Source organism: Fistularia commersonii, chromosome 18 (assembly GCF_037954325.1).
Source record: "Fistularia commersonii isolate RoL2024-O1a breed Wild chromosome 18, RoL_Fcom_v1.0, whole genome shotgun sequence".
In the NCBI taxonomy this organism is placed as follows: domain Eukaryota; kingdom Metazoa; phylum Chordata; class Actinopteri; order Syngnathiformes; family Fistulariidae; genus Fistularia; species Fistularia commersonii.
This window is the reverse complement of record NC_141301.1, coordinates 12,509,564-12,521,711: the sequence shown is the minus strand read 5'-3', so window position 1 is coordinate 12,521,711 and position 12,148 is coordinate 12,509,564. Positions and strand designations below refer to the sequence as shown.

The following is a 12,148-nucleotide window of genomic DNA, read 5'->3' as shown; positions in this document are numbered from 1 at the left end:
TGTTCAAGCATCTTTTTGCCTTGATTACTTCTCACTTCCCGGTTTCAAACACACAAAAAAGCTGAATGGTGAAAGATAATCCACCTTTTGGGTCTCGGACAACACAGCTGATAGAAGGACCTTACTTAAATTACTCCAGTGGTGCTTCATTTCACATTTCTCATCAGGCAGTAAAACACTTCCTTGTGGTCTTACCGTAAACCCATTCATTTTACTTCATATATATATATATATATATATACACACACATATATGGTCTTTTTTTAAACCTATTTTTAGATTTTTTTCTAATAAAAAATACAATTTGAAAACATGGAACAAAAATACAATGTGATTTTATTTTGAATTATCATATTGACAGACGGGACAGAGAAATTCAAACTCCTAAGAAAACAAAAATGTGAGAGTTTTAATCATTAACTGGTTCGTGCGCAGACTTCACCTTGTACCCATTTTGGTTTGTTCAGGAAATGTTCGGATTTCAACACAGGTTACAAAGATGAAGGTATTGCTGTGCTTTTTTTTTTTTTCTTTTTTAAATAGTAGTGTGTGTGTGCTTCAGGGAAAAACAAGGAGAGAGAGATTATGTGCCATGGGAGGACCAAGCAGAGAAGAGGAATGAAGTAACAATGAAGGAGGTTCCTCTGGAGCAAGAGACCTAAAACATTTGAGAACTTTTCTCCACTCGCTCACTCAGCAACCATCAAATCATCCGATGTTGACCTGACAAAGATCTTCTTCGTCGCTTCCGATGACTTAACCAAGAAACACCGACACTGAAGGATAAGGGTAATTGTTTTTCTCACTTTTTCCTATCTTTTTTAACATCACCTAGTGGTTTATATTTATCTAAGCTCTTTTTACCAGGGGTGGATATCATTGTGGGTGGTGTGATGAGGTTGGCTGACTATGAGTCAAACTTTGGTCTGTTACTAAGAAACTTTTCTGCTATTAAAATCATTACAGCCGTCCTTATCGGTGCTCTTGCCTTATCACTCTGCCTAAGCTCTTTCCATCCAACAAAGTTCAATCTTTCAAATTAATTTTAATTAGTTTATTTATTTATGTATTTAATTTTGCACAGATTGATTTAACGGTGAAAGGACACAAAGTCAATTTTATTCAATATTCTAATATATCTATATCATACATGTTATATTTCAGTCTGGGGTTGCACAGATGTTGTTGTTGTATTATAACAGTATATGATATAACAGAATTATAATTAAAATTGAATTATAGTTAACCCCCCCACACACACACAAAAAAAAAAAAAAAATCACAAAAATTATTTTTTTTAAAGGTTTTGTCCCAAAGTCTTAATGCTCTTCAGAAAGTCTACTTCGTAGACATTTGCAGATGAATAATTCACTTTTAATTTAGTTCAGCCGGGGTAAAACAAAGACATACGCCTGGAGTCATTTTGCCAGATGTTAGTTGAGGATTTAAAGGGGTTAAAGTTTGTGACCGGAAAGTGAACAACAATATGCTTCAAGCGTAATTATATCAGTCTACATCTACTTATTTATTGCCTGTCTGCTTCAGACTGCATGTTAGTTCAACATTAACCAGGTTTGCGAGATAGAACTCGGTGCAATGGATATAATCAGCATCAAACTCCTGTTTATGACAGTGGATCTTTCTTTTGTGCAGAACTTCCTCAAACATTCACCCGAGTTCACCTTCGGCGTCAAATAAAACTTTGAGCGGCAAAGCGATGAACGAGCTTATCGTCAGAGAGCTGGAGTTGACGTACTGTCGGCACAGATGTACGGAAAGAAGCGGTGATTTGGAGGTGTTGCAAATTCATTGGTGGAGGTTTAAATTGAGGGAAACCCAATCAGGAATGGAGGACAGAGGAATTAAAACCTCTGTGTCGAAAGTAAAACCAAGTGATGCTGGTCATTACCGAGATATTAACGGAAAAATGTTGCATGGGCTGAAAGTGGGAGCTGCATTTCCACACCCGACATGGTCATGAATTGTTAGGGTGGTAAAAATACTCCATTTCGGATTATTTCTTTTCTGGATGGCAGTTTGGAATTCTTGCGACGCATAAACATTGCTGAAAAACGGAAAACGCGAAGGCGGAGTACGTTCCCCGACGACATTTGACCATTTCAAACACCCCGGACTTGAAATTGAAGAGATTAAATGATGTAGGTGACGGGAAAACCGCTGGAAACATAAAAGATTAAAAAAAAAGAGAATAAAATGCTAAAATAACCATGTATGAACGGAATTTGATCACGTGACCCACTGAGGGTGGTGCAATATTGTTCCGGTCAAGAGGTCCTCCTTCCCTCCTTATTCCCCTTAACAGATGAATACTTAAACTTTATAAAAACCCAAAGTACTTAAACTGATATTACTTTTCGTCATTTTCTCCCGACGAGCACTTTCTCCGAAAATACCGGCGTTCACGCGAGCTTTGAATCACGGTTTGACGTCAAGGCGCTCGTCTCCATTTGTGTCAAAACAACGCAGGCGAGAAAACACACCTTTGCGTCGGGGCAGGTTAGCGCAAGCACTCATAACCCCCTGCTAGCTCGCTAAAAGGGGAGAGAGAAAGAAACATGCGGGCCACGTCGAAGTTCCTCGCACGGATTTTTTTGTGGTTGTGCGTCTAAAACGAGCCTAAAAAAGGCGCACCGAACGCAATGAGGAGCAATCGCTTTCTCATATCCAGGTGAGAATCGGTGAGCGAGCAAGGGGAGGGACTAAAGGCTTGCAGTCGGGAAAAGACAGAGTGCAGAGAAGAGGATTCAGGTGTCGGGTTACTTTGGAATAGTTTGGTTTTTGTTTTGTCAGCGGGGGCAACGGCCTTTCAGAAACAGGTCTTTCCAAATCTGTGGAGGGCTGAAACTCAATGCGACACGCCGGCAGTCTCCAGCGAAGCCTCCGGGACTAATAGATCTCCTGGAAAGACACCCTTCAACGTGGATTCGGTTACATTCCAATAGAAAAAAAAAAAAAGTTGAGGGAGGGTTGTAGAAAGCGTGAGAGGAATTAAATCGCACCAGGTTTTGCGAATTGGGGGTCACTGGCGTAAAGAGGAAGAGGAGAGAGGACGTGGTTTACTGCGAGATTCTGGAGATTCCCACCTCTCGGGAGGGAGGGAGGGCAGCGCTCGCTCTGCTCGGGGTCGAATGAGGCGTTCCTGGCTCCGACCGAGAAGGACAACTGCATCATGCAGGTGAGTGGAGATGGACAAATTGGGTCGCCACCTCTCCCGGATGTCCGCCGAGTATCCCGGATCTGGTAGACTTAACCGTTTTTAAAAAAATATCTCAGCGCTTTTGGGGGTTACGTTCGCTTGCACGTGCTCACCCGGTTTCGGGAGAGTCAACGGCAAGCGCTGGATTCCGACGGCGGTCTTGCTTGAAAAAAATAAAAGCGTACGTTTGATTCGGCTCAGAGATTTGGGAGCGTGTGGATTTTATGGGCCGCTTTTCTTTTTTGTTTGTGTAAAAATAACAATTCTCCTGTGGCGTCGAACTAGAAAATCACCTTGTCGAATAAAATTTGCGTATGTGTGTTCGTATGTAACATCTACCACGTTAGACGCAAGTGTATCTGTGTGTGTTAACCGTTAACTAATCGCTCGTGTCCAGATTTGTGTAAATGCCGCTCATTATCTGGAAATGACTCCAAGTATCTTAAACCTACTGCACCGCTTAAGAGGAACTCAATCCGAAAAAAGGTGGAAAGAAGAAACGCGAACGCCTGGCTCGGACAAAAGGTTTTTTTTCTTGAGGCTTTTATCTATTCGGGCCGTCTCTGGACGACCCAGTTACCCGTTTTGTTTTGTTTTTTTTCCCCCTGCGCTGCGCTTGTCCCAGTAAAGCCGGCCAACAGTTTGAAGTCCACCATAGTGGAAGATAAGTCTGATTGGAAAGAAAAAAAAAAAGAGACACGAATAAGGATGACGGCACCTGTGGCGCTTAGTGCAACTTGTTGTTTTCCAGTGGAGATATATCGCTCACTTCCGTAATAATATTGAAGCATTCGATTCTTGAGGATGGCGGACAACGTGGTTTTGTATTCTTTTTAAAAACGCACAGAATCCTTCCGAATCTGGCAAAAGGTCCTAGAAATAATCCTGAATACTCTCTGCAAAGTGACTTCCATTCCCCCCTTTCCTGTTCCCCTGGTTTCGGTGCGTGATGTGTCACTGCTGTCATAACTAGCTTGACTCGCGTCAAAATCTGTTGACCCGGTGACACGCAGTGTGAAACGCCGCCGTCGTTTTAATCGGTGTTTCTCCAGGGTTTGGTGTCCGTAGCTGAGATGATAATAAAGTGATAATAAAAAAGTGAATTTAACTCCACTGTCTCCCTTATTGCACTCGAAAGACGAATGCAATGCATCCGCAGACATGACAGCAGACTTGTAAATAAACGTGTCCGTTCATGTAAATCAAACTTTGTGATGCAGTAAAGAAGCAAAGGGGGAACCGAAGCAAACATGGAAACAATCGCTTTGTAACTATAGTAGCCCTTCCGCTGCCATCCTCAGCCGTGGCCGATCAGCTGCCGGCTCACCTGAACTTTCAACGGGATAGTATTTATGACTTTATCACCGCAGAGCTGTTTGTGCAGATACTGAGAGAGAAAGCAGAGATTTGACATAAACACCTGCGTCAGCCAAGCTTTTTTATTCAAAACAAATCAAATTAACCTCGATGGATTATCATCTATTTATTCGCCTATTTCACCATTCTGACTTAACCGGTGCAGTTCGGTCGTCTTTATGGGAAACCAGGCCAACTTTCCAGTGTTTAAAATATTTATTTGAACACGGTATTTATGTCCAGCAACAAAAACTGCTTCAAAAGAAGAAAGAACAGAGATCATGTGGTCCAATTGTAGATCTCAGATAATTCATATACAGTAGTGGTGCATATCTTGATCTTGATAATGAAAAGCTTCATTCACTATGAGTCAGAAAAGGGGACAAACAAACAAACAAACAAACAAACAAATAAATAAATAAATAAATATATATATATATATATATTTTTTTTTTTTTTTATTTATTTTATTTTTTTTAATATGATTTCATCAAAATGAAATATCAATGTTCAAAATGCAAACAATGTAATTCCTGGAATGTATAGGGGCCTGAGAGAGATCTGAGAATAAAGATAGAAATCCTTGGCTGAGCAGGAGAGTACACTGTTCCCGCTCTTTTATTGTGTCTTTCCCGTGAGTATTTTGTCGCCACAAGACTTATATCTTCACAGCATGAAAATGCTATATCGCACAAGCAAAAAAAAGGAAAAAGAAGAAAAAGAATTTAAAGTTAGATAACAAAATATATCTCGGTAAATTCACCGGCCAATGCAGGCTACTACGGAAATGTATTATTCCGCACAGCCTCATTGTAAAAAAATTAATATTTAACAAGCAAGAAAAGGCAGTAAAATGACATATGTCTCTTTATGGCAGGGCAGTTAAAAGGTGACTGGTTCCAAATTGCTCTCTCTGAGGCTTTCCATTTTTCAAAAGATAAAAAAAGGGCAAATAACACAATGCTCTGTTCTTATATAAAGGGACCCAACTATTTCAAATTTGGGATGGCGCTGATTCAGAGGAGCTTGACCCTGTTTCAGAACAAAAAGCACAATACCTATCCTTATGTAATATGCGATATACGTGAAATGTACTCAACGCAACCACGCAATTAGGACTCATGTGACACCTCGCCCAAGGTTACTCCGCCGACGTGGGCGTCGTAGCAGATTAAAGGGCGGCGATCGTTTGTCACATCTTTACAATATCGGTTGCATCTGGACGGGTGAAATCTGCGGGTCTGCCACACTACACCTGGCCCATCTGCGCATTTGTCACTTATCGTGGCGCGGCGCACAGACGGGTTACTTATGTGGCTGATGAGAATCGCCCGCAGCACGAAAGGCACGGGGGGAGGGGGGTCCCTTGCAGGAAGACGCGTGGGGTGTTACGTGACAACTCGTCGCCCACAAGCTGTTAAACATCCACTGACAATAGCTTTGCGTCTCCACCTCTGAGCACTACTAAGGTGTATATTTTGCACTCTTATTTTTGGCCATTTTCCACTGCCAAATGAATAGAAATACATATCTGCAAAGCCTTACTAGCTTACTCATTTTCCAAAATTTAATTGTCTTTCCTGTTGCTGATTAATGTTGTTATATTCCTTTTCCCACAATGCTGACACTAGCGGCAGTCTCATCTCATGCATCTCTTATTCCATCCTCAGATCGCCCAGCTGCCTGAAGATAGCAATAGCCCATTGAACCCTCAGGCAGGTGAGTTGTTCTGCGCTATGTTACTTGATATCATACCAAGTTCATTATTTCCTAGTGGTACATGTTATTCTTAAACCGCTGTGTTTCATTATCTATGACTCTCACTCCAACGGTTCTTTCATTTGCATATAATTCTGCTCTTCCCACTTCCTTTTGCTTTCCCCCTCGAAAGTGGTTCCCCGGCCCGGCCGCCGAAGAAGGCCCATGACGGCCCAAAGGACACAGAAAGACAAGACGTCCAAGACGAAGAAAATCTTGCTGACAGTCCTGACCGTGGTGGTGCTGCTGGGAATACTGGCCACCGCCGCCTTTTTCAGTGAGTAGCCACCGCTTATATCAATTTTTCAATTATTAAATTAGTTTATTTCAAAAGGGGACAATGGAATTTCATAAAACACATGAATACAACGTGAGTAAAAAAGCCAGAATTAGCCAAAGAGGCTTTTTTTCATCTCAAGTCCCCCGGCCATGATGTCAAAAATGGCAATAATGAAATAATTTAAATGAAATATGATTCGACTCTGTGCTTCTCCCTCATCTCCAAATGTCACTCCCATCTCCAGTTAAGCAGCTGATCGACAGCAAATACTTCTTCTGCACCCGTTCGTTTAAGTTCATCCCCATCGACCAAGCCTGCGACGGGAAAAACGATTGCACCGGCGGGGAGGATGAAAAAACGTGTTTGTCCAGTTTTTCAGTCAACACGACCTTCCCGGGTAAATCAGGAGCCACGCCTCCAGGTCATGACACGACAAAACAAGAGAAAAGAGGATAGAGACTCACTGTTTCTTTCCATTCCTGCATTAAGTGCGCCTCGTATCGAATCGGAGAGTCCTGCAGGTCTACAGCGCCGGCCCGGGATGGAGGACGGTGTGCAGCGAAGACTGGACCAATCAGCACACGTTGACAGCATGTAAACAATTGGGATACACAAAGTGAGTCTGCGTTCACCGCATAGGTTTATTTAGACCAGGGGTGTCAAACGTACGGCCCGCGGGACAGTTTCGGCCCGCCAGGGGGTCCAATCCAGCCCGTGGAATAAATCTACAATTTGAAAAAAATACATAAAAATCAAAAACTTCTTTTTTTCAAATAAAAATGCAGTTCCGAATGTCTGCGAAGGACGCAGTGTTTGAGTCAGTGTTAGCAACATGGCACAACACTATGTGACTGTAAATAGCATTTTTACTTTTTGTTAGAAATGTACCTGCTTTTCCGTTGGCCTCATGAGCAAGAAATAGGTGTCAAAAAAGAGCAAAGTGGACATCAAGTGTAGAGCTTTCTCAGAAAAATGGATCGCTTCTTATTTGTTTGTTGAGGTTAATAAGGAACCTGCATAATTGGTGTCGATGCAGCAAGTTTCGGTGTCACGATAAAACTTGCCATGGCGAAAAATAAAACAAAGTGCACGGAGAACTGAAAAGACAGAAGTGAGGCATCGTGTCGTTGACATTGCGCTTACTTTTCTTAATGAATCTCAAGTTGTTCGTCATGTATTTTTTTAAAGAAACAGTTCATTACATTTCATGATTGTTATAATTTACCTGTACTCCTTTACACTAAAACAAAGGAAAAATTTGGACTTAAGGTTACTTCGAGGCCAAATTAGGCCGTAATTGACCAAAATGGATTTGACACCCCGGTGTAGAAATCAAATGTAAAGATCAGTTCTAACGTACAACCCTGTTTTTTTTTCTGAACAGCAAACCTAAGAGCACCAACATCCCGGTAAAAACCTTGACGTCCTCCCTGAAAACCAGGCCGTTCGCAGCCGTCGGGGCCGCCAGTGCCACCACGCCCGTCCATCAGGCGACCACCGACCGGTGAGGACGCTGACATCGCAAACCGATGAGACCCCGCCGTACCTTTTCGGACGATGCGTTGCGGCGAGTTCGACACGCACTAAAAATCGAATCGATCTGTGGAGGTTTGCTGTTCGGTGCTGCGCGATCACGTGATTTCATGGTTTGCGGCAAACAAAAGACGTCACCTTTGAATCAATTCATTCATTATTTAGAATATAGAAACACCTTTATTGTCAGAATCACTTATACTCCGAGCGCAACATGAGAGAAATTTGACCTCTGCATTTAGCCCATCGACAAGAAGTCGCCCATCATGGATGAACCATGAGCAGAAGGCAGCTGCACGAGGGAGCAGTTAGGGGTTCAGTGTCTTGCTCGACAATACTTAGACAGGCTAGACCAGGGGTCGGGCTCTTTCATCTTTACACTGCGGCTCCAAGTGGCTTGGGAAAATAAACTTTAAATATTAAATTAAAGTGTATTTCACTTGTGTTAATTCCTTTTTTTAAAATTTAAAGTTGGAAGATTATTGTGATCTTGAAATATTAAATAAAATTATATTCATTATTTTTCGTCGCTTAAAATAACGTCACACTTGCGGAAGCTGGTAAACCCGACAGGCGGTAAAGTCACGATTAGCAGATGCTGTGCGCAGAAGTTCAGGAGCAGAAGTCCCATAAACCAGGTAAAATAAATATTTATGAAGATATTTTGCATATATTTATTTCTTACTGTTTACTGACACAGTGATTTTTTTCCCGATTTATTTTTAAAATTCAGGTCAAGGCTCCGCTACACGCTCTGAAAACCCAAAGCTCAAAATGAGTTCATTACATAAATAAAATTTAATTTTCTCTGTAATACTTTGTGAATTTCAGAAGCAACACACTACACACTTGTTTATACAAAGTGTAAAGGTAATAAAAAGCAATATATACAGTGGTACCTTTATTTTAGACGTAAAAAAAGTAATTGCGGCTCCCAGTGTTTTCTTTTCCGAGGAAACCGGGTCCAAATGGCTCTTTGGGTGTTAAGGCTTGCCGACCCCTGGGCTAGAAGGAGCTAGGACTCAAATCAGGAATGTTCGGCACGGCGTCACACATTATGGGCAGTTTAAGGTCTCCAATGAACCTCATGTATCTGTGGAAAGTGGAGAATCGATGCAGACACGAGGAAAACATGCAATTCTGATTTAACTTAAGGACCTCCTGCCCCCTCATGATCGAACCCCTTTCTTCTTTCCTCACTCAAACTGAAGTTTTTTGGAAACAAAAGTTTATTGAACTTCCTTCACATTATGTGAATAGGAGTCTTTCGCTCTTTCAGCAGTAAAACCTAACTTCAGTATGGAGGTTGAATGTACATTTCTCTGTGAGTTTTGTCCGTCTACATCTGTGTGGTTGATTTTACTTGGTTTTTGATATAAAAAGGATGTTCTCCCTCTCCAACAGTACTGCGTGCAGATCAGGATCTGTGGTTTCCTTGTCCTGCTCAGGTGATTTTCTCTACTACAGTAAAGCGGCCGAGGCCAGCCTGCAGTCTACAGCCTTTGAGCTGATTCCTGATTCCTTTCGTTGGCAGATTGTGGCCAGGTTGGCTCTCAGGACCGCGTTGTGGGCGGCACAGATGCTGTCATTGAGGACTGGCCGTGGCAGGTCAGCCTACAGCAAGGCGGACAACACACGTGCGGAGGCTCGCTGGTGTCGCCTCGCTGGGTTGTCACCGCTGCCCACTGCTTCAGCGGGTCAGAAGAGTTTCGCCCTACGCCTGTCCTTTTATTTTATTGGATTTTTTACATTTATGAATATCTCATTCCCTCGTCCTCTCGGGCTTTGCAGGAGTAAGAAGGAGCTGAGTCGATGGAGGGTGGTGTCTGGCAAGACCTACATGGGCACCCTGGGAGGTTCCCCGGTGGACAGGATCATTGTAAACGGGGACTACGACCCCGCCCGCAATGACTACGACGTAGCGCTGATGAGACTACGCCGGCCCATTGAAGTGGGAGGTAGCTGACAAACTTGTTCAAAACACATACAGATAGTACCTGCCTCACTTAAGTGTGCTCTTGTGATAGGAATATTAGATATGAAACAGAAACTGCAAGGTGATAATAATAACCGTCTGCTGTCCTTGTATTTCAGTCAGCCGTAAGCCGGTGTGCTTACCTCCGAAAGCCTTCGGCCTTTCTCCGACTGCTCCCGTGACCGTGACCGGCTGGGGGTACCTGGAGGAAAACGGTGAGCGAATATTACATGGCGCACATACGTAAAAAAAAAAAAAAACTTGCAGATCGACTGTGTACTGACTCTGTTTTCCCGACAGGAAACGTGTCCCCGGTTCTTCAAAAGGCAAATATCCCGCTGATAGAAAAGGCCAAATGTTCAAGTCCCGCTGTGTATGGCAGTGCCATAACTGAAAGGATGCTCTGTGCCGGATTCCTGGAGGGGAAAGTGGATGCCTGCCAGGTAGTCAACCGCAGCTAACTCGAAAAAATGTTCTTCGCTACTTGTCCGGTATTATCTGCTCGTATATTCAAAACGGTTTGTCACGAACGACAGGGGGATAGCGGGGGTCCATTGGTGCACTTAACTTCCTCGAGTTGGTATCTTGTCGGAGTGGTAAGCTGGGGGGTCGGCTGTGCCAGGGAAAGACGGCCGGGTGTGTACTGCAACGTGGAAGAGATGCTCAACTGGATTCACACGGTTGTCGAGGTAGGGTTCAACTAAAACCGACAAGTTCTCACACGCTTCCTGAAAACGTGAACTATTTTGAATTGAATTGCACTGACAATTCTACTCACCTTGCTTGATGTTGTCCAGAAAAACCCCTGAGGTCATCGGGCGTGAACATCAGTCACCGCAAGGATGAAGTTGACGGACTCTTAAAACTAAGAGGAAGCTTCTGGTCAAAGAGGTCAAACGGTGGCTGGAAGCAGGAGAAAATCTCTTGGGTGGAAAAATGAACAAACAGCTATAACCATTGACACACACACACACACTTATCTTGTATTTCTGCCATTTCAGGCCGTTGTCTCAGGGAACAATTGTATTTATGGTATCTGCTGCTGGGCAGTCTGAAACCTTCAAGACACAATTATCAAGGCAATAACTGTTTCATAACATTTTGAAAAGGGTTCAATAATTTGATCACTGGCACTGACATGAGGGTAACAGGTAACAAGAATGAAACTATTTCACAAATTTCTGCAATATTTGGGATTTTAACCACCAAGCAGACACAACTCTTTGGATTGTTGAATGAACTATAGGTGTGAAGAAGTCAGGAAACTTTATATAGAATACAAGAAATATTACTTGAGTAAACCGCGGTCAGATATTGTCATTTTAGATGTTGGTGTTTCTGTGGTCTCGGGATTTTAATTCCTTGATGATGTTTCCAAATTAAATGCACACATTCCACGCACGTTGTGTATGAAACAGGATAACTGACAGAAGCACTTTATGTGAAAAGTACTTGACATTACTGTATGTTTGGTCTGATAATGCAACCAAACACAAAAATAGCTGTCACTGTAATACTGTACGAGAGACTTTCGGTGAAAGTATATTTAAGTTGCCGGTTTTGATTTTGCAGTTGTGTCTGAATATTTAAATATGTGCGAAGGTGTGTGATTACTTGTGATTTTAGCGTGCAGTGTCTTTGTTTCAGGTAGCGATGTGACAACTGGACCAGAAATTAGTGTTTCACGACAAAATAAAAGGGTAATTGTGTTTGTATATTGTTTGATACTTTGAAATTGTTTTATGCAGTCTGGTCCTGGTGGCTAACATTTGAATGTACATATGGAACACTTTCATAGGGTTTTATATATTTGTACATATGATGTGGATATTAAAAGATACTGTTCTATAAACAGAGTACAGTGGCAGTGTTATTGGACAAAATACATATTTACTACAACTTCACCAAACAATAGGTTGTTGACATCATCTGGCAAATCACTGTGTGTGTGTGTGTGTTGGTGTTTTGTGAACTCACAACTTTGGGTATTTCAAAACAAACAAACAAATAAAAAGAAACAGTCGTGAGT

The 12,148-nt window shown here is 42.3% G+C and overlaps 1 protein-coding gene across 2 annotated transcripts; it reads left to right on the top strand.

The window, feature by feature from the left end:
* The first annotated feature begins 571 nt into the window (after window positions 1-571).
* Window positions 572-11,971, top strand: tmprss4a (transmembrane serine protease 4a). Of its 2 annotated transcripts, none has more exons than XM_086164816.1 (13): window positions 572-789; window positions 6,244-6,292; window positions 6,465-6,608; window positions 6,856-7,008; window positions 7,101-7,227; window positions 7,996-8,115; window positions 9,549-9,592; window positions 9,679-9,841; window positions 9,936-10,102; window positions 10,239-10,334; window positions 10,420-10,562; window positions 10,656-10,808; window positions 10,917-11,971. In XM_086164816.1, exons 3-13 carry the CDS (start codon window positions 6,497-6,499, stop codon window positions 10,926-10,928), a joined length of 1,290 nt encoding a protein of 429 aa, XP_086020942.1. In that variant the 5' UTR covers window positions 572-789; window positions 6,244-6,292; window positions 6,465-6,496; the 3' UTR covers window positions 10,929-11,971. The 2 variants fall into 2 exon arrangements, with proteins under 2 accessions (XP_086020942.1, XP_086020941.1); XM_086164815.1 differs by lacking the exon at window positions 572-789 and adding an exon at window positions 2,850-3,196.
* The last annotated feature ends 177 nt before the right edge of the window (window positions 11,972-12,148 follow it).

Bases quoted from the DNA above. Each gene is read 5' to 3' on its own strand.
- tmprss4a (XM_086164815.1), top strand. The intron at 9,842-9,935 runs GTCAGAAGAGTT...CGGGCTTTGCAG, and splicing joins GCTGCCCACTGCTTCAGCGG to GAGTAAGAAGGAGCTGAGTC. The intron at 10,335-10,419 runs GTGAGCGAATAT...TTTTCCCGACAG, and splicing joins GGGGTACCTGGAGGAAAACG to GAAACGTGTCCCCGGTTCTT.